This window comes from Platalea leucorodia (assembly GCF_965183815.1).
Source record: "Platalea leucorodia genome assembly, chromosome: W".
NCBI lineage: Eukaryota > Metazoa > Chordata > Aves > Pelecaniformes > Threskiornithidae > Platalea > Platalea leucorodia.
This window is the reverse complement of record NC_138859.1, coordinates 13854176-13877342: the sequence shown is the minus strand read 5'-3', so window position 1 is coordinate 13877342 and position 23167 is coordinate 13854176. Positions and strand designations below refer to the sequence as shown.

General features: G+C 40.3%; 1 protein-coding gene across 2 annotated transcripts in view; it reads right to left on the bottom strand.

Moving 5' to 3' along the window:
* The window catches only part of LOC309601591 (tubulin-specific chaperone A-like), a 30602-nt gene extending 11526 nt beyond the window's left edge, over positions 1 to 19076 (bottom strand). Inside the window, exons 1-2 of one of the 2 annotated variants that reach the window (XM_082334695.1) lie at positions 18977 to 19076; positions 4103 to 4208 (exon numbers count right to left, since the gene is read on the bottom strand). In XM_082334695.1, coding sequence (XP_082190821.1) covers positions 4103 to 4208; positions 18977 to 19029 — 159 coding nt within the window. In that variant the 5' untranslated portion in view covers positions 19030 to 19076. Of the gene's footprint in view, positions 1 to 4102; positions 4209 to 7613; positions 8775 to 18976 lie in introns of those variants that run through there. The other variant, XM_082334694.1, reaches the window with a different exon arrangement.
* Positions 19077 to 23167: the final 4091 nt, after the last annotated feature.

Sequence of the window (23167 nt, the reverse complement as noted above, 5' to 3'; positions counted from 1 at the left end):
GCCATACTAACTTATTCCAAATATTGCACAAGTGCCTTTAATCTTCAGTAGAAAATCTGAAATCCAAAAGGTATTTACACCTGCCTAGATAAAAAGGAAAACAGCCTCTGGAAAACAGAAGGGAAAAAGGAAGATCACAGTAATGATTTTTCATCATTTGGTCTCTTTGAGAAAGCACATTAGGCAATAAAACCGAAGTCTGAAAGCATTTTTAATATCATGTGTATGTTAGGAATATTATTCTGTATTTAGTACAGAGAATTTCAAGTTGCTAGCTTTTAAGGAAACAAATTGTGCTTGTTAAGGATACTGTTCAAATACATAAGGGGGAGCATTAGACCCTTCATTAGTATTTCCACTGCCTCTTTACCTAAGCAGCTAGAGCTACAGAGTTCAGAATATTAAGCAAAGATCATATATTGTTAGAAAAAAAAAAAAACTTATGAAAATAATCAGACTGCAGTGAAACTGTATGTTTCATCTAATCTTACTGTACTTGATCAGTGAGAAGATTGAACCTTTGTTTGAACCAATAGGGTAGGGGGTGGAAAGAGGTAAAAACTTAAAAAGCCAACTGAGCTAACTGGAGCATTTCTTTGATGCTAAATAGACATTTAGAAATGAAAAAGTTACAGAACATTACAACGTTCCTTTCAGCTAGAACTCCTCCAGTAACAAGGTTAGCAGCTCTTTGACAATAATTTTCCAAAACAATATAAATTGTTTCCAAATGTATTTCTTTTTAGCTGTTTCAGGAAATATTCTACCTCCCACTCAACAAAGTAAGAGAAATATTGCTCTTTTCACTAATACTTGGAGAAAAACTGTGTATTAACAAGACTGTATGTACTCTTTGGCATGCAGATATTAAATTCTATGTTAAGTCCATTGGATTTTTAATTCATCTGGAAATGACATTACACTGTAGGGTAACTATTTAAAAAAATAAAAATTATTATTTATCAGTAAAAATGCTGACAGTTAACAAAAACTCCAGAGTAGATCTACAATCCCACTGAGAGGAAATAAGGAGTAGATACCTCAGGCTCTTCCCACACTCACAAGCCTCAAGATAAAAGCATGAGATGGGAAAGGATGTTATTTATATACAGGACAAATCAACAACCACAGAAATACAGAAAACTACTGGTTCTTACCATTAGTCTGCATTCATGAGCAACTACAGTGAAAAGTTTCTATTACAGATAAAGTATCATGAAGCCCTGTGTAAAGTCTTCATATATTGAGAGCCATTACAACTGTGTGGAAACTAAGGCTTCATTACAAAAAAAATCCACACGGAGGTAACTGCATTATTTGCTGCTACCAGTCAGGGGTCTTCATGACCCTCTACAGAAACTATATGCAGAATTTACACCTGATAGAATACATAAAAAGTCTTTTAATACTTTTTTTTCTAACTCATACGAACCTGTTTTGTATAAAATAGTTCAGTTTTTATTAAAATTGTTTTCAATTTAGTATTTTATTAAAATACTTAATAGCCCTTTTTCCTAAAAATCTTGTGGTTGAAGATAGTGTGATTTTGAGATATAAAATTTATGAAAATATTTTCTTTCATAGTATTTTTCCCCCAAATACTGCTCTTCATTTATTATGGTTTTTTTTCTGCCAATACATTGTTATAAGCTTTCCCCTAAATTCTAAACTTCTCATCTTCCTTTTGTAGACAAAAAACAGATAGAGTGTGTTTTTTTGTTTTGGGGTTTTTTGTCGTGGGTGGGTTTTTTTGTTGTGGGTGGGGTTGGGGGGGGATGTTTGTTGGTTTTGTTTGGTTTTTGTTTGTTGGTGTGGGGGTTTCTCTTTTTGTGGGGGTTTCTCTTTTTGTTGTTTTTTGTTTTGTTTTGTTTTGTTTTTTTAAAATAAGTTCTAAGTGATGGGAAAGGAAGGGCTTCCCTGCCCCATAATGCTAGTGATTCTTTCCCTGGGATATACTACTTACCACAAGTAGATCTCACCCAGCTTGGATTCAGCTGAAGTACATGAGTTGAGACACAGAAAGTAATGCAAATACAACATGCACCCAGGACAATGGTAATATACGGGGTCTTCAAGTTATATACTTGGTCAGAGTATACCAGCACTGTGAGCAGTCCTATTTGTTTCTCAGATACTGAATCTTCTCCTCATTAAATTAGTCTATCTGGACAGTGCAGGTGAAGGCTAGTATCTAACAACTGCCAACTACCCTAGTTGGTCACTGCCTCAGCTAGAGATCACTTGAGTTCGCAGAAACCACAAGGTGCCCAATTGTATAAGGAGTTAGGAGAAAAATATTGAGTCAAACCCTAACCGTTGTTCTACAAAGGGACTGATCCCTCCTTACAGACCAGACACACCCTAAAGTCTACGTATGCTTTAGGAATGGCATTATTAATTTTAAAGTAATTTTTTCCTTAGATACTTCTGTACTGTTAAACCATATGTTCTACTGCAGAGTTATAACTAGAAAGCTAGATGAGAATAGTAGTACATTAAGAGATAAGTAATGCTTTTAAGCATCCCTCCCTCAACTCTGGATTGATTTGTATATACATATCTGATTTAGCTGATATCTCAGCTAAAATAAGTTAAAATTATTCTCCTAGTTTAAAATGATTGAATTCATTCCCATCCCCCAAATGCTATTTTTCATTACTGAAATAAAGTCTATAACCATATTTTTTAAATAAAGTTATTCAGATTAGGAATTATTAACTAAAAGCAATTCTTAAAATGTGTAACTACAGATATTTTTCCTGAAGAACTTCTCAAAGTATTAACTCTATCCAAAATGGTTTTTTGAGCAAGCTCTCCTGGTATTGTATAATTTTCTTTAGTGTAAGACATTTGATCCTATGAAAAGCGTGCACATTATTTCCGATCCTCCAAGTTCTTTATAACCTAAAATATTAACAACTTCCAGAATGCCAAGTGCTCTAAAAGAACAATAAATGAAGATGTCATTGGAGGAATAGATTGCTTTCAAAGTGGATCAGGCAATTTCTGAATGAATCGAGACTATTCTCTTTGAAGGCTTTTGTCATCAGTCTCTGAAAATACCTTCAAGTAGTGTGTAACATTTCATTTCACAGCAGAAGTTCCCAGCCTCCGCTGTTTTTGACTTTGATGATATCGTGCCAGGTCACTGTGGAAATACCACGGTGCAGTCAAATAATCTGATGAATGGGGGACACTAAAAATGGGAATTGCATTCATTAGTTCTTGTTAGCACCAGCAGATCTTCAGAAATACTATTTCTGTAGGATCTTGGAATATCAGTCTGTGGTGAGGCAGAAGACAGCTCAGCTCTATAAATACAATTCTTTATTTGCATACAAATTCTTTATTTGTATTTCTCATGGCATAATGAAAGCAAGGCAGGACATGCACACATGAACTGAAATCTGAACTTATTTAAAAAGCTGTTTTAATTTGTTCTAAAAGAGCTTTCTCCTAGCTTGTTTTCATTTATTTTTATATTGGGTTTTGTTTAACCTATTCTTCCATTGTTTGAAAATGAAGATGGGAGAACAGTAGGTTTTATAACACGAAGTCACCAGACTATTGAAACAAGTGAAAATAATTTTAATTTACAGTTTCAGTTTCTGTGAAGATTTAAGAGAAAACATCTGGGAAATGCTTGGGAAAGCATAGTTAAAAGATAACATATTTAGCTGAAAGAATATAAAGTCTACAGTTAAACACAGACATGCCAATGACAAGGAAACTTGACACTCCTCCTTCCAAAAGGGCATGTACCAACTGTCTGCAATGACTATCCTTTATGAGGAACCTTCCAAGAAAAATTCAATCATATTGTAATAGTGACTCTAAACCATACCCACTGTTAGTGAGTGATAGCCATCCTGGCACCAAGTGCTAAACAATCCATACCCAGTCTCCTTATAATTTAACAGTTCTGGAGGAAAGGAAGTTTCTACAAATGCATATTATGACTTTTATAATTGACATGATTTTAGTCTAGTACTTATATAACAGGAGTCTGGAAAAAGGTACAGGATATTATTTTATTTAAGGATGACTATGATTAAATAAGAGCAAAGAAGGATTTTATAAAACAAGTTTTAGGATAGTTTACCTGCTTCTTAATTCCATAATCATCACATGCTTCAGCTTTCATTTTTTCAATCTTTTCTTCTTGCTGTTTTGCTTCTTTTTCATACATAACTTTTTCTTTTGCCAATCTGCAATTAAACCAAGTGATTGTGTTAATCTGGTTCTATTATGGTAAAAAGTTATGCCATTGAAAACAAAAAAAAACCCTGAAAGCTGCAGCCCTATAAGATAATACACAGTTTTATAAAAAAAGGCTCTTAACCACTGCAAAAAAACTGCATCTAGGAAATGCTGAATTTAGCTATAATAATTCTTATAAGAATAATTTCAATTAAAAATATTTTTAAAGATTCTATGTGGGCTTATCCATATAGAATATCCTAAAAAAGCTATATACTAGTACTTCATATTTCAAATACATAATAGAAGCAGATAAGAAGCTGCCTTGTAGATCTGGATGACTGCTAATAAAGACAGTAGTACAGAGGAGAAAGCTATCTCTCTCTCAAAAAAAAAGTCCTCACATCATAGGTAGCCAAAACAAACTTAATATTAAGATGTCTGCAAAGGCAACATTCTTATCATCGACTTTTAGATCAGCATTTGCCAGACTTTCTCATCACCATCCAGACTCTGACAGTTTTGTGAGTGACCTATATTGGCTGTTATAGTCATGTGGCCTTTCCTCTTTCCTATTCACTACTAAATAACACCACTACACCTGCACCAAAAAATGACAGACATTCTTCTTAGTAGTAACTCTGAAAAAAAGTTATCATGTGTAAATGAAAAGAAAAAGCACTTTCAGGTTTACAAACTATGATCCCAAAATGGTTTGTTTTGTTTTTTTTTCCTGATCACAACTCCATGTCATGCCATTAAAGGCAATATTTCCATACTAGTTTTCGTACAAAATAATGAAAAGTAAAATTCCCAAATAACACAGCAGCCTCATAGTCTTGTGTTCCCTAGAGTATTTTCTCCATTTACCTTGATGCTGGTTTGGGAGTTATAGACAAAAGTAACAGTTCTATAATTTACATTATAGTAATTTTCTTTATGGCCTTATTTTTCAAAGGGAAAATAATCCATCTTTTAATCCTAATAATGGACCCATATTTGGGAGCAGGATGTTTTTTGCTAACAAGCGTAGATTCAAGAGTAATGCAAGAAATTTTGAAGGTCAGAAGGGAATATTAAGGTCTGACAGACATTAGTCTGATGTCCTGCAGTAATTTTTACATTGCAATTCAATTATCAGGCTTAATTATTTGTTGTTATTGCAATTTTGCTGTTACATCTCCTACTTTGTTACACATGTTCATTATGTATATGTTGGATTACATAATGCTAGATTCAAACCAGAACATCCTTCAGGATCTGGAGAATGATGAAGTAATTCCTGATTAGCTAATTCAAGACCAAAACAAACATTGAGATGCTAGTGCAAACCTGAGAGCATGCCAAAGACAATCCTTCCCCAAACAAGAACAAGCCTATATCAGATCAGCCTATATAGATTGTTATAGATCAGCCTAGGTAAGATTGTTTCAGGAGAACTCAACAGCCAAAAGAACATAATCACATCCAATAAGCAAAGAATATTATACAAATGAAAGGAGAATAAAGGTCTTGTAGAGAGCTTCTTGGTCACATTAGCACATCAGAGCAAATTAATTCCTAATTTGTCACAGTTGTTAAGTGCTCTACTAGAAGTGCTGCTGAGGATGGACAGAACAGTACTGGGTTGATAAGAACCTTTTATGAACTGAAGCTGCCACAAAAACATCACTGCAGTAATATCTTGAGAAAAATTCCAAAGAGAATATGCTGATATTGCAACAGCAGGAATTCTCCCTGCTTTTGACAGAGTTTACATCATCAAAAATTGTTTTGCCAAAATAGCCTTAAGCTGTGGTTCCACAACAGTTGACCTAAATTGGGCTGTGGCAACACTCACCTGAACTGGTTTCAACCCCCATGGAATCACACCATCGGAGAGGGCCTTCAGTCTTATAAAGAAGCAGTGTGTAGAGCATGTAGTGTAGGTATCATCTAGACCAGTTTCTACAAGTCAGCCAAGTACTAGCTTTGAAAAGTAGTACTGGGGAAAGACAGCAGCCTAATTACTACTACTAAAGATACTAAATCAGGGGCTGCAATTCCAACTACTGGAACTAGCTCCAGTATTAGCATCAGCAAATATTGATTTAATAGAGGATGAGTTAATTGTTTGATCAAGGTTGCTTGATTTAATTCCAGACAGCATTATTTGCTTTGCTATTTTTAGGTTCCAAAGAAGTTAATTTTAATCAACCTGTGAGACATGATTTTTTTTTGAATGAGAACAGAAAATTCCCTTGAGGAGCAGGGGGAGAGAGATATGATTAAAAGCAGTTTTTATGTTGATTTACTTACTAAAGTGTGTAGGCCATCAAAACTAAAGGCAACTTGCATCGCTAAACTCAGCATTTTGAATTATTTTAACCTTTAGCTAGAACAAAAGGCACAATGTTTGTCACTACTTATATTTTCACATTACGTTTTCACACTCACATCTTCCTCTATGCACACTAACTTTTCAAACTGACTGCTATTCAAGTTTGCTTACTTTTGTCAAAAGATAAAGGACTGCATGTTCTGGCCTAGTTTAGAACTAAGTTTGAACTTGATTTTTTGCCCACCTTTCTCAGATCTGGATGCTTAATAATTACATCCATATTTATCTACCTACTTCTATTTCTATATTAACTGTGCATTTCAGAAGCAGAACTTGAAATATTCTGCTTTCAAAACCGGAAACATTACGTGAAACCTGAAATATGAGACTGCTTTCTGTGACACTTTTTCTATTGCACTTTATTCAGTAATCAGAATTGTCCAATTTAATGTTCCATTTATCATTCATATGATTGGGATGCTGATATTAATGCTATTAAGAAGTTTTGATTTGAAAACATTTTCTGTAGTAGATCCTTCCTCTAGATGCCATGAAGCTGTTTCTATTGAATACGTAGCTTGGGAGATGCTAAATTAAAGCAAGCTATTGATTTCAAAAGGAAAGTGAAATTTCATAATGGAGCAATACTATCCCTTAATCACCTCTTCATTAAAAATTTCAGCAGAATTATACACAAAGATACCCACATGATAGTTTGTTCCTCTCTTCTTCCTTCACCCTTTATCTATCTAGAAGCAAGATTCTGGTTTTGTTTTTTTTTTCTTTTGGGGGGTGGGGTGGGTCCCCCCCCGGTTAAAATGAATACTAAACCAGAATCTTATATATTGTGTCATCATACACGGTGAACAGAGTAAGAATAGCTCAGTAGGTACCAGAAAAAGCCAGACCATAAGTTGTTGCATTTCAAGTACATGGGTCATTTATAGATAGAAAAACCTGTAACCATAAAAACTACTACAGCCATAACTTTAGCAGACATTTTACAGTGTCATACAAAATGTAAGCTACAGTAACTTTAACTTTTAACTGCAAAAATCCAAAATCAAAAAAGGAAACAATGTAGATTACTTACTTATAGTTATACTTGTCTGTGCTGGTTTTGGCTGGGATAGGGTTAATTTTCTTCATAGTAACTAGTATAGGGATATGTTTTGGATTTGTGCTGAAAACAGTGTTGATAATACAGAGATATTTTAGTTACTGCTGAGCAGCGCTTACACAGAGTCAAGGCCTTTTCTGCTCCTCACACTGCCCCGCCAGCAAGTAGGTTGGAGGTGCACAAAAAGTTGGGAGGGGACACAGCTGGGACAGCTGACCCCAACTGACCAAAGGGATATTCCATACCATATGATGTCATGCTCAGCAATAAAACTAGGGGAGAGTTGACCAGGGGGACCACTGCTCAGGGACTGACTGGGCATCGGTCAGTTGGTGGCGAGCAATTGTTTTCATTTGCATCACTTGTCTTTCTTGGGTTTTACTTCTCTCTGTTATTTTCCTTTTCATTACAATTTATTATTATTATTATTATTTTATTTCAATGATTAAACTGTCTTTATCTCAACCCATGAGTTTTCTCACTTTTACTCTTCCGATTCTCTTCCCCCATCCCATCAGGGGGGAGTGAGCGAGTGGCTGTGTGGTGCTTAGTTGCTGGCTGGGGTTAAACCATGACGGTCCTTTCTGGTGCCCAACGTGGGGCTCAAAGGGTTCGAGATAAAGACAGATTTGATTGGAATGTGCTAGATCAAATTTATAGCTGTCATTACTGTTTAGGTATTAATTGGCAGGCTCCTGTGCTTGCCACGGGGCTTGCTTGCCTTTACTGCATATTAGAGTCTAGTGCTCGTTAGTGGCTGCTTTTTGCTTTCGCTGTACTGCTTATCATCTGACTCTGCTGTGCCTGGGAACATTCTGATAACAGCAATGGCCATGCGCCTGGGCTGGCAGATGGCCAGGGCATCGCTGCTGTTTCTGTGCTGCTGTACTGGACAGGCTGGAACTCCAGTATGAACTCAAGTCGAAGGGACTGTGACCTGTGGGTGAGTCCATGCGGGAGCAGGACACCCTGAAGCGTCTGTGGCCATGAATAAGTCCACACCAGAGCAGGTACATCTCGAAGCGTCTGTGGCCGTGGTTACGTCTGTGCCGCAGCAGGTATATCTCTGAAGGGATTGTGGCCCAAGGATAAGTCCATGCTGGAGAAGGTACACCTTGAAGCATCTGTGGCTGTGGATAAGTCCGTGCTGCAGCAGGTACACCTTGAAGCATCAGTGGCTGTGCATGAGGTCATGCTGGAGCACCTCAAAGCGTGTGGCCATGGGTAAGGCCACGACAGAGCAGGTACTCCCCTGGAGGGACTGCAGCCATGGGTAAGGCCATGTTGGAGCAGGTTTACTTCTGAAGGCGTTGTGGCTGTGGGTGAGGCCATGCTGGAGCAGGTATATCTCTGAAGGCATTTCAGCCCATGGAGAAGGCCACGCTGGAACAGGCACACCTCTAAGTGACTGTGGCTGTGGATAAATCCATGCCACAGCAGGTATACCCCTGGAGAGACTGTGGCTCATAGATAAGGCTCCACTTGGAGCAGGTACACCCCTAAGGGACTGCAGTCTGTGGATAAGTCCAAGCCAGAGCAGGGGCAAGGGGAGGAGTTCATTGCAATGTTAAACCCTATAACCTGGTCCAAAGGGGCCAGGGGTGGAGATTGTAATGGAAATACCTTTAAATTGTTGTAAGCCATGATCGAGAGTTGCATGTTATAGGAATTACCATAGCAGAAACCACCCGAACCAATGGAGAACAAGCCTTACAAGAAGCAGTGCAAGTGCAGCAGTGACCTGAGCTGGTTTTGGTGCCTGATAACTCCATGCAACACACTACCTCTCCTGTCCTGAGTGACCACCATCACAGATGGAGCCCAAAGTCATGGACTAAATTAACTCAATGGACATATGTGGACATTTTACAGACATATGTGTATTGTATCAAAGAATAGGAAGGGGAGTGGTGGGTAACAATAGTGTGGGACCTGAGCATGACGTAAGTGGTATGGAATAAGAGGAGGAGAATGTGCTGGTTTTGACTGGGATAGAGTTAATTTTTTCCATAGTAGCTAGTATGGGGCTATGTTTTGGATTTGTGCTGGAAACAGTGTTGATAATACAGGGATGTTTTTGTCATTGCTGAGCAGTGCTTACACAGAGTCAAGGCCTTTTCTGTCTCTCACACCACCCCACCAGCAAGCAGGCTGGGTGTGCACAAGAAGTTGGGAGGGGACACAGCCAGGACAGCTGACCCCAACTAACCAAAGGGATATTCCATACCATATGACATCATGCTCAGCAATAAAACTAGGGAGGGGCACTCCTTGGAGACCAGCTGGGCATTGGTTGGTAGGTGGTAAGCAATTGTTTTCATTTGCATCACTTGTCTTTCTTGAGTTTTATTTCTCTCTGTTATTTTCCTTTTCATTACAATTTATAATTATTATAATTTTATTTCAACGATTAAACTGTTCTTATCTCAACCCATGAGTTTTCTCACTTTTACCCTTCCAATTGTCTTCCCCCATCCCACTGAGGGGGGAGTGAGCAAGCGGCTGTGTGGTACTTAGTTGCTGGCTGGGGTTAAACCACGACATTGTTATATGTAATAAGCCTTTCTTCTACCACAAGCAGTTCCTTAGAATATTCTCTTGTTTTTAAACAATTCTGTCACCTAGTACCCATCTGAAACCCTACAGTTAGCCTTATTTCAGCTACACAATATCCTGCATCCTGTAATAGCTCTTGTCGTGGTTTAACCCCAGCCAGCAACTAAGTACCACACAGCCGCTCATTCACTCCCCCGCAATGGGATGGGGGAGAGAATCGGAAGGGCAAAAGGGAGAAAACTCATGGGTTGAGATAAGAACAGTTTAATAGGCAAAGCAAAAGCCGCGCGCACAAGCAAAGCAAAACAAGGAATTCATTCACTACTTCCCATTGGCAGGCAGGTGTTCAGCCATCTCCAGGAAAGCAGGGCTCCATCACGTGTAACGGTTACTTGGGAAGACAAATGCCATCACTCCGAATGTCCCCCCCTTCCTTCTTCTTCCCCCAGCTTTATGTGATGAGCATGCCGTCATATGGTACGGAATAGCCCTTTGGCCAGTCTGGGTCAGCTGTCCTGGCTATGCTCCCTCCCAGCTTCTTGTGCACCTGGCAGAGCACAGGAAGCAGAAAAGTCCTTGACTTAGTGTAAGCACTACTTAGCAACAACTAAAACATCAGTGTGTTATTAAACCAAACACTAATCACCAAAAAGTTCTATACATTGAAAGGCACACTGTGTTAAGAAATATTGTCAGCTCTGCGACCAGTTCTCTCAAATCTGATTGCAAAAGTTAGGAATCTAAATGTTGTTCTAAATGATATCCTTTTTCTTTTCTTTGGTAAAAACAAGCCTGTTTTTTCAGTAGTAGTCTATAAACATAACTTAAATGGACACCAATAGGAGAGAAGGGTACTCACCCTTTTTAAAAGAAAAATCTTAACTTTTCTCACAAAATAGAAATTCTAGTCCTTCATGCCCTCAAGGTAAAACATTTTGGCATACGTTACAACATGTATCCTCTCAGCTACCTTAAAATGCTATTGTATTTTTCAAATTCTTCTCAAGTGCAACTATGACATATGACAAGTAAATGGAAATTAAGTCAACAGATATATTGTTTTCAGTATAAGACAGAACTTCAGTTGAAACGAGTAATTTAAAATGCACTACACAAACAAAACATAAAGGACAGTTAAGAATAACAAGGACTAAGAAATTCAACTTCTCAACATTTTTATATTTATTTATGTTACAGTTAAGCAATAATAGCATACCTGTAAGATGTATTCTATATTATCAGAATAACTGCATTAATTTTGATATACACCAAGTTCATGATGAATATTCCATTCAGAAAAGTCTCTACAAAGCTCCATAAAGTATATTATAATGCAAAGGCATCACATTGATCAGCAAAAAACTGACCTCAAAAATAACTACAGCTTTGGTTCGACACTTCAAAAAATTCACTGTTGTCTCCCCTCAAACTCAAAAAGGTATATAACGACATTCATTCTTTACAATGTATCACTCGGATAGACTCAGATATTGAGATGTATTTTATACAGACGTAGTTGTAGAGAGCAATAAGGTCTCCCCTCCCTGGGTCCTGCACTTGGGTCACAACAACCCCATGCAACGCTACAGGCTTGGGGGAAGAGTGGCTGGAGAGCTGCCTGGCGGAAAAGGACCTGGGGGTGCTGGTTGACAGCCGGCTGAATATGAGCCAGCAGTGTGCTCAGGTGGCCAAGAGGGCCAATAGCATCCTGGCTTGTATCAAGAATAGTGTGGCCAGCAGGACCAGGGAGGTGATGATAGTGCCCCTGTACTCGGCACTGGTGAGACCGCACCTCGAGTACTGTGTTCGGTTTTGGGCCCCTCACTACAAGAAGGACATTGAGGTGCTGGAGCGTGTCCAAAGGAGGGCAACAAAGTTGGTGAAGGGTCTAGAGAACAGGTCTTATGAGGAGCGGCTGAGGGAGCTGGGGTTGTTTAGTCTGGAGAAGAGGAGGCTGAGGGGAGACCTTATTGCTCTCTACAACTACCTGCAAGGAGGTTGTAGCAAGGTGGGGGTCAGTCTCTTCTCCCTAGTAACAAAGGATAGGACTAGAGGAAATGGCCTCAAGTTGCACCAGGGGAGGTTTAGACTGGATACTAGGAAAAACTTCTTCAGTGAAAGGGTAAGTCAGGCACTGGAACAGGCTGCCCAGGGAAGTGGTTGAGTCCCCATCCCTGGAGGTATTTAAAAGATGTGTAGATGTGGTGCTTAGGGACATGGTTTAGAGGTGGACTTGGCAGTGTTAGGCTTACGGTTGGACTCGATGCTCTTAAGGGTATTTTCCAACCTAAATGATTCTATGAAAACTGAAATAAGGCTTCATGTAGTTGAAAACAAAGTTATCGTTAGCTTTTTAACTTGAAATACTTCACAGAAGCCTGACATTGTGTGTGTACATTTCTTGAATTCTTGTTGGAGACTTTTATGTTGTGTCAGAGGCACTGTATAAGCCAAGAATTTTTCCATACTCATTTGCTGTGTACAAAGTTTGTTTGTACAAAAATATAACACCTTGCCAGAGTAATGGATGGAAGTACCAAAATAAACATTTGTTTTGCTCTTTCACCATGTCCCCAAACCTCTGACCCAAAACCATTTTTATCCCATAAACTGTTTTGTCAATGACACACAGTTAGAGGTATCACCTGAGACTCTGCTCTGCCTTTTCTATTTGTAGAAGGGTGATGTCAAATATGCTCCAATTTCTGTCTCCATATCTGACAGCTCTAAGCTACAGCCAGTTTTATTTTTATACCAACACTATAAATCCAGTCATTTGCAATCCAGTTGCATGCTCATTAGCTGCAAAATGTAGCAATTCAGCTCATTTCTGCTCATTCTACTAATCTCCTGTCTTTACTCCATTTATTTGCCACTTTTGCTGCTGCTCCTCCACAAAATACAACACTGCCTCTTCTAAGATTAATTGATCATCAATTTAATCTTAATTTGGACCAAGTCAGGTGGTAAATAGACCACTTTTGCTTGACTGTTAGTGCAAGCACATTGATAAATTTTGATTTTGATCAATTACCACCAAATGAAGTAAATCTATTGAATAAATTCTAGCCTGATTGCTATAACAGAGTTTGAAAATATCGCTATTGATAATGATTCTCACTAATAGTCTTTTCCGACTACAGTTGCTGGGTTGTCGGCACAACAACAACAAAGAATTCATTTTTCATAACATCAGCTGTGTATGCCTCAGCAATCCTTCATTAATCAGTTACATTATGGGGCTGCTCCTCTGTAATGTGTGTTGCTTTGCTCAGAAAGCCTAAAACACTTTGTCATAATTTATGTCAATTACCAGTAATTTTAATATCCTTCCATCAAGGCATCTTGCAATAGTTAGCATATGCTACAGTAAGTGTCTTAAAGCTCCTTGAGATGAGTTAGTTATATTGCAGATACGGTTGTGTTTCATAATGCTGTCTTTGGAATGCAAATAACAAAGCCACAGGCTAATGAAAAAACATCCCTTGATCTTAATTTCTTATTGCACAGGCTAAGTCACTCATATGAAGGGTGGAGCTGAGCTTATTTTAAATGAATCTGCCATTATGTTTTCCCAAAGTTAATGGAAAAGCAGCTCTCTGGAAAATGGAAAAAAGAATTAGACTCAACACACATTCAGTTACTCTGATACTGTATTTTTGAGCCATGTAGCCAGTGCCAGTTCAAATGATAAAACTAAATTGCTGTTGTCATTTTATTAAGGGTATCCACTGTATAAGGAGCTAACTCAAGTGTGCAAAACTGTAGAAAAGCCATGCACAGTATTTTTAGCTTCCAAAGAGGAGAAAGGAAGCAGTGGCAATGCTTCATTTTACTTTGCACTGTGACTGTAGGTCTTGCCCAAGGTCACACTTCAGTAAGTGTGCATCATTCAGCACTATTGCAGAATTATAAATGGTCTGGAATAGAGGCCACTGTTCATTGAATTCTATTTCACTAGAAGAATATACTATCACTGAATAAGACAGATTTCTTTATTATGTGCATGAAAACTATTTTTTTTCAGGCATAAGCAAGCCATTATTCAAACTTGGTAAAAGTATTCTTGACCCTATTCTTGACCCTTATCTTTTTTTATATACTCTTATAGCCTGAGCATTGAATGTGCCTGAAAATCAGTATTACAGGCTAAATTCAATGCACTTTTCTAAACTGCAAATTCAGAAAAAAATAAGGAAAATTAATTGAAATGTAAAGTCAGTCACTTTATGGCATGTTTAATAAGCCTCTATGTGCATCCTCTCACACACTAGGAATAAATACTTATATAGTTGCCATAGTCCCAAATGAGAGGACAATATTAACATTCCTAAGTTGACTCAAGTCACATGCACACCCACTGTAGCACGGAGTACAGAACTAAGCTTCTAGTTGGAGAAGGAAGGGTGTAGTGGGACAGAGCCACACCTCTTCTTGCATTTATGTGCAACTGTCACAGAAGTGGGAGCCGTTGCTGTATCATCTCCCTCACAGGGAGTGTAAGAATTTTTTTTTTTTTTTAAAGTTACTTTCACTTACAGTATGCCAGCTGCTGCAGAGTAACTGTAGATGTGCATATTGTTATCACACAACAAGCACAAGCCGTTTACTTGCTTATTCACACAGCTATTCTTCAAAAGCAAATCTGAATCCTGCTGACTCCACTTGTATAATTTCCCCAGGTGTTTTCATCACTTTCTCTGTATTAGCTCTGAAACATATACAGCAGCATGGTAAGCTGGTCCAGGCAGGTCTCATCCTTCAAAATAACTTTTTCTTTTTAAGTCTGGGTTATTTTTCAGTGGATCAGCTCCCTGAAACATACAGATATGTGACCACCTAAGTCCTTGTGCCAGACAGGAGGCTGTAACACAGCAGCTCAGATTTATATTAGCTTAAGCCACCATGGACCAACACCAAGTCTTCTCCTGTCACAACTGGCAATTGTTTCACCTCAGAGGAATGCCCACCTATACAGTGCCCCTGAAACATAATGTAATTTATTAAGTATGGTTTTTAAGAGGCCACAGGATTTTTATTAGGCTCACAAAATAGTTCTCAGGAATAGTCAGACTTTGCCCGGACTTGTCTCAGACAGCCTAGAGCTTTCTTTTACTTGTTTAACTGTAACCGCTATTATGATTAGGTAACAATTACCTACTTTGTTTTAGTTTTTGCTCAGCTTTGTACAATCATGTGGTATAACACTGCTGTATTGATTTTTTTGTTACTAACAAGAATGAGCTATCTCTGACTTAGACTAAAAATGCAGCATAAATGATCAAATCTGATGAGAGCAGGAGCACGGGGTGATAGCAGAGCCCTTGAAAACACAGGCGCAGGAAGATGCTGAAATGCCCCAGTGCTATAAACAACTCACCAATAGTCAAGTACTGGTCATCAAAGAAATGCAACCCTGAGAGATGGGTAAAACCAGTTTTAGGATAACAAAGAAAAACTATTTAACAGATGCAAAACACCATATACAGTAAATTCAGATAAAGTGTGGAGTGCAAAACAATGAAGAAAAACTAAGATGTGGATTTTTATATGCGTTTTTATATGCAGACTCAGAGAAGCACAAAACCATCAATATCATACTCCTCTCAGCAAAGGATTTGAGATACTGATGACTTGCTTGAATTTGTCCCCTCCCCATTACCAAATTTAGCCAGTGGCCTTAGGACCTAGAGGGCCAGCAAAAAGGTGAGTATAAGATCAGGGAAAGGGTGCTATTAGAAACAAAGTAGAAACATTAGAACCTTTGTGTCTATTAATTTTGACTGTATATAATTTGAACTGTGTTAGTATCATTGTAACTGACCTAATATTCAGTGGGAATTTAAGCAACCTACTCTGTAACTGGGATGCAACAAACTTGTAACAGCATTCATGCGGTTCCATAAATCAAGTGAACAAACAGAAGAGCCACACTAAGCAGTAAAGAAATTGCTCACACAGGATAACACTACTACTAACTTCTAATCTCTTGTTCTCAGCTCTGACTCACTTAAACTGCAGCAGCAGAGAAATTCAGATGAAGAACATGCAAGCTAATCTCAGAGTTGGAAGCACTAAGAACAGTGGTATACAGACACTGAGCTAGCTCCACGCTAGCATGATTAAACCACTTCTAGGTCCAGGGGGAAACAGCCACATGGTACAGCATTCACCATGTGAACATGCAGGCCTGCACCAGCTCTGACTGGAATCTCCACACAGTTGTTCATTGTCTAATGCAGACTTTCCCTCTCTGTTTCCCAGTCTATAAACATGAGGAAAAAAGCTTGTTCAGGTAACTTTTGTGATGATTTATTATTAAGCAATGGTCATCTGAAGTGCTGTTCAGTATTACCACACAGTTCTCTCAGTAAAACCATCAAACATCAGCAATAAGCCAGTACAGAAACTTCCACAAATTACAAATTCTACAAAAGTAAAACCGTGTCTTATTAGACTGTGGTGGGTTGACCCTGGCTGGATGCCAGGTGCCCACCAAGCTGCTCTATCACTCCCCCTCCTCAGCTGGACAGGAGGAGAAAAATACGACAAAAGGCTCATGGGTCAAGATAAGGACAGGGAGATCACTCAGCAATTACCATCACGGGCAAAACAGACTCGACTTGGGGAAATTAATTTAATTTATTGCCAATCAAAAGTCAGAGTAGGATAATGAGAAATAAAAATAAATCTTAAATCACCTCCCCCCCCCCCCCCTTCCCGGGCTCAACTTCACAACCAATTTTCTCTCTACCTCCTCCCCCTGAGTGGCACAGGGGGACGGGGAATGGGGGTTGCAGTCAGTTGCAATCACACATTGTCTCTGCCACTCCTTCCTCCTCAGGGGGAGGACTCCTCACACTCTTTCCCTGCTCCAGCGTGGGGTCTCTCCCACGGGAGACAGTCCTCCATGAACTTCTCCAATGTGGGTCCTTTCTACAGGGCACAGCCCTTCAGGAATGGACTGCTCTAGCATGGGGTCCTCCACAGGCTGCAGGTGGGTATCTGCTCTACTGTGGACCTCCATGGGCTGCAGGGGGACAGCCTGCCTCACCATGGTCTTCACCACAGACTGCAGGGGAATCTCTGCTCTGGTGCCTGGAGCACCTCCCCCCCCTCCTTCTTCACTGACCTTGGTGTCTGCAGAGTTGTTTCTCTCACATATTCTCCCTCCTCTCTCCTGGCTGCTGTTGTGCAGCAGTTTTTTCCCCTTCTTAAATATGTTATCACAGAGGCATTACCACCATCGCTGATTGGCTCAGCTTTGGCCAGCGGCAGGTCTGTCTTGGAGTCAGCTGGTACTGGCTCTATTGGACATGAGGGAAGCTTCTGGCCTCTTCTCACAAAAACCACCCCTGTAGCCCCCTCCTCCACTAACAAACCTTGCCATGCAAACCCAATATATAGATACAACAGTTTTCTAAAAAGTGTCTAGACACCAATAAATTATATTTTTGGCTGACAGAAAGAATACAGAGACTGAAAAAAAATGTTAACCTAAGTAAATCTACTTCTCCCACACCTCAGAATACTTTGTCTACAAAAACTGACACAAACTACCATTCACTTACAAATGCAAAGAGAATATTTACAATGTTCCTGTCCAGCAAAGCCAGTAACTGTAACACAGGTCATGAAAGGGACCCAAAGCAAGAAGCAGTCACCAAGCTGCTCAATCAGACCACACTAAAACTTTCTAGCTTAAAAATAACACACAAGTTCATTATTTGCATGCCCTGCAGAGTGACAGGAAACAGGACCTTACAATCATATAATCAATTTCTTGCTTGCAGCAGTACTTGAGAACTGCTCCCCATTTTGAGTTTTAGTTTGGTTTTTTTTTTATGAGAACTCAAAGTGTCTTTATCTAGCATAAACATAATGATAAACTTGTATCCATTTTACTTTTCTAGTCTTGAAGTCCAATCCTTAAAAGCTAATCAGGTATTAGAAAGTGTACCCATTTTGCTGTTAGTCTTTTACTAACTGAATTTAAATAAGTCATAATACAAAGTTGATTGTACAAAACTGGACTATTTAACCTCCTGATCCAGCAAACATACTAATTCCTGTCTCTGCCTGAGTCAGTGCAGTCTTTGTAGGGTGCAGTGTTAATAAACCCCACTGTGACCAAATATTTAATGTCAAAGCCTTGCGCTTACAGTCATAATAAGAGGGATTCAGATAGATAAACTGCAGCTTTTCTTAAAAACGAAGACTGTGTTAAACCTAGACAAAACCGAGACTCAGGTGTTGAACTTACCATCGGTTTTGCAGTATGAACTATCGAATCAGAAATAACCCATTCAACATTTGTCTTGGTAAAACAGGTAAGACTTCCTGACTCTGCGAGGTATGCGGCGAGATTGCCCTGTACACTGACGGGGCAGCGTGACAAAACCCCCCATTTAATTGCGATCTCGGGAAAGAAAGGCCTTTTCCTGACGACGGTGCGCAAGAAAAAACCGGTAGCCATGGCAGAACTTGTGCCACAGCCGCACTCCAGCACACCTCGGCAGCCCCACCCCAGCGCAACAACCACCTCCAGACCCCGCAGCAGGCACGGCCGGCAGCGCACGAAGCTCCGCTCGCAGCTCCTCCGCTCGGCCCGGCGGAGCCCCCGGGAGCCGCGGCGGCGGCAGGGCCCCCTCCCCGCTCAGAGCGACGGGGACTGCCCTCAGAGCTCGCAGCAGGGCCGAGCCCACTCCCGCTCGCCCCCTCAGGAATGGCGGGACCGCCCTCAGCCTCCCCCAACGGCTTCCCCCCCCGCGTGCACTCACCGCCTCACGACGCCGGTCTTGATCTTGATCTGCCTCAAGCGCAGGTCAGCCATGACAGTGCTAGCGGAGGAGCAGCGCGGACTGGGCCCTAGCAGTTCAGAGACGGAAGATACAGCGCAGCGCCGTGACTGCACAGCCCGATTGCGCGCATGCGCCAAGCCGCCAGCCTGAGCGGCACCACCGGGAACGGGAGCGGGAGCGGGAGCGGGGCTCCGCACCCCTCCCTCCCCCGCCCGGTGGAGGCGTCCCCATAGCGACCAGCGAGAGCCGGGCCGGGTGCGGGCGGACTCCGCGGGCGCGCAGTAACCTGCGCGAGGCTGCGACGCCCCTCGAGCGGCCAAGTGTAATTCACCATTTCTTCATAAGCACACACGCAAAAAAAGTCTGAATCCACCCTCAGATGCAGCAATAGGAGTTATTCTGAGGTAGAAACAAATTAAAAGGCAACATTAGCACTGGCAGCTCAGTCCTAAAGTTATAACCAACTGATGGTTCAAGGGCTGTTTTCCTTCATGCTTATACTTAGTTGAGGCTAACCATTTAAGGGGTCAAATTCTAGAAAAATAATCCTTTGGGTCTGTGTTTGAAAGAACTTCCCCTGAATGAGCATTTAAATCAATAAGAAGGAAAAAAAATAGCTTCAATGAATAAATAAGAAAGATAAATATAGCTTCGTTGAAGTACAGTTCAGGAAGGTCTGTATAGACCTTTTGTTTTTCACATCCTTTTGTCCTGTGTTAGTCACTTGCCCTGACTCTCGACACTGTTAGTGACCAATACCTCTTGAGAAAAAACAGCTGTGAGGGGGGATGTCATATTCCTTTTGATGATGTGCCAGTTATAGGTCATTAGCCAGCAGTCATAGCACTGGCACTATTGGGCCCCCTTCAGACATGGTATAGGGAGGGCCAAGATCGCTCATGTCCGTAGAGTTGTGTCTTATTCGCAGAGGAGGACGAACATGACCCCTGTTACAGAGCCCAGCAAACCTCCCCAGGGACCCGCAAGCTGGGCCAGCCCAAATACAGCCTTGGCTTGGCAGGTTGTCTCTGTAGGAAGACGTAGGTCTTAAAATCAACAGCCCGCATAACGCCATGAATGACTGTGACCTGGAGACAAGTTTATAGATGTATTATTTATTTGATATGCAAACCTGATGTCACTTGTGCAGGAAGAGGAGGAAGCAGAGCAGCATTCTGGCAGGCATAAGGGAAAACGTGGCCCCTTGCTTTGACAGAAACACAAATCTTATTCATCCAGCTCTAGAAAGTTGTATCAAGTCATGCTGGGACTGAAGCTGTTCTCTAAACAATTCCAAGGCAGCATGTTTTCCACTTATGCTACATACCCTTTGGAAATACAGACCTGTACAAGGGAAGCTGCATTACCACTGTGCACCTACACATCAATTAATTTTTCAAAAATAGTCTTCAATGTAATTTCTGTATTTGATATAGTTGTTCCATAAATGAGGAGGCCGACAACAAATAGCAGTATGAAAATAAAAATTGCCTAGAAGCAGCAGTATTAAGAAAAGTAACTCATGTTTTCAAGTGCTACAAATGTTTTATTTCTAGCCCTGAAGCATTAACTCACGTCACTGACTGTTCAGGCTCAGCTACTGAATTTTAGAAGTAGAATACAGCTAATTCAGATAACTAAACAGATGATAATATATCAAATCTGAGTTCATATTTAAGCATGTATGATGATAACATGAAAAAAGTGTTACTGGTGGATGCTGAAGTATATTGTAAAATGTGTCTAAAAGCGTGATCTACTTTATTATTAATAAAAGTTGGTACCTGAAAATTATAAAGTAACACTTAAAAAAATAGTGATTTTATTTCTAGTGAAGTTACACCAGAGGTGAATACACTCCGTTATGAAGATTGTGAACCCTATTGTACCTTTTGAGTGGTACAGAAACTGTAGATTCTTCCATGAATTTTGGCAGCATTCTGCTTGTGTTGCATCTGGTTGAATGTTTTTCATGAGATCTATTAGTCCTAAGTCATTATGTGCACACTGTTGCATAGAGGCGGGTGCCTAAACATAATTTGCTGATGCTCTAGCTATGCTGACATATGGAGCAAGTCATTCTGTACATGGGACCCTTATATGTATCTTTCCGTATTCTCCTGTATTGCTCCCTCCCAGCATCTCAAATGTAAAGCTGCAGCTGCCATGAATATGACTTCCTTCCCTCTGACCATTGTCATCTGGTCATCTCAGCTTTCATCTGGCTCCACATAAGGAATACTTCCAAGGCAGTTTGTTATGTGTTTTGCACAAATTTACTCGAGTGGGTGCAATTGTTGCTACTGATGTACTTCTGTCTAAAAAATCCAGCTAAGTCTTGTTTATTTTTTCTGGATAAGAGCACACGTAGTGATTACTGCTCATTTCCATTTCATTTAAGAACAAAGGTCTGGAAGCAGCTAATCAGACTGATGAGCTCAGGTCTCTACACACATAAATAACTATATAATAGATGTTTGATCTGAAATATTCACAGTGCACCCATTTCACATGCAAGGGAGCACACCAGGCTGCAAAGCACTTCCTAGAACTCACAACAATCTCTATTAAAGACCAGCTAAGAAGTTAATGCCACATATATATGCTTCACCACAAGAAAAGAGTAGACAGTCTCAAAGGCATTGCTATATGCCACAAGTCCCTCTGATATGGGCAATTGCAAGGTAATAGGTCTCCCAGTTAAAGACTACCCTTAAGAAACACACAACTTCTAAGCTGTGCAAATAGTAAATCTCATTAATCCTGTATTCTCATCATATCCCTTCCTCCCCTTTAAATTCATGATGCTTCCTTTGCTTTAGTAAGGGAGTTCCTGAAATAACAGGGTTGGATTTTTGTTGCAGTGGAGCTGTTTTGTGTTATACCACTAGTTCATTTGGACTATAGAGCCAACATGTTTATCAGCTGATATAGCTAAAATTAGAGGTATTACCAGTTGGTTTAGACAGCTTGAAAAACCCATGGCCAGAGCTATGCCAAATGTACATTTGCTTCAGCTGAGGACTTTACTTTAATAAGTAAATGCTCAATGAGCTTTTATACTATTTTGTTTATCCATCAAAACCATCTGTACAGTTAGAATATAATTTCATTTTCATTTATGATAAAACAAAATGTGGAAGTTATTTAGTCTTCAAATTTTATCTTTTTTGTGGGAAAAGCAAAATTCATTCAGCCTCTCTAAAGGGTATTACATAAAAAAGATTAGATTTTGAATAAAGGTTAGTAGTGCCTCCTTAATTTTTTTGATATATTCAGTAGATAAAATTAACCTCTGTACAGCTGGCCAGTGCAAAGCTGGACACCATTTAAGTGCACAAGAATGAATTTCCCTGGTTGTGAGCATGCAACATAGTATCAGTATTCCATGTAGTGCAGATCTTTACCCACTTTCTTATTAGGTGATCATCACTGGTCAAAATGATCTTCCAAATATATCCCCCCCAAAATGCTTAGAGAGTTATTCAACACCACAAATACAGGCAAGTGGCATAGGTTATTAGCACATAGCCATGGGATGGGACAAGGATAAAATGGGTTGCTGCTGCAGAGTTTGCGAGATACCTACTGAACACGGTGAACCAAGCAGGAACTGTGTTTTGTTACAGGAGAGGCTCAATAACTTCCCAGTTAGGTAAAGGAGGAATGATGGGTGGAGGCGTTGATCTGCCTGAAGGTAGGAAGGCCCTGCAGAGGGACCTGGACAGGCTGGATGGATGGGCTGAGGCCAATTGTATGAGGTTCAACAAGGCTAAGTGCTGGGTCTTGCACCTGGGTCACAACACTCCCATGCAACGCTACAGGCTTGGGGAAGAGTGGCTGGAGAGCTGCCTGGCAGAAAAGGACCTGGGGGTGTTTCTTGGTTGACAGCCACCTGAACATGAGCCAGCAGTGTGCTCAGGTGGCCAAGAAGGCCAATAGCATCCTGGCTTGTATCAGGAATAGTGTGGCCAGCAGGACCAGGGCGGTGATAGTGCCCCTGTACTCGGCACTGCTGAGGCTGCACCTCGAGTACTGTGTTCGGTTTTGGGCCCCTCACTACAAGAAGGACATTGAGATGCTGGAGCATGTCCAAAGAAGAGCAACAAAGTTGGTGAAGGGTCTAGAGCACAAGTCTTATGAGGAGCGGCTGAGGGAGCTGGGGTTGTT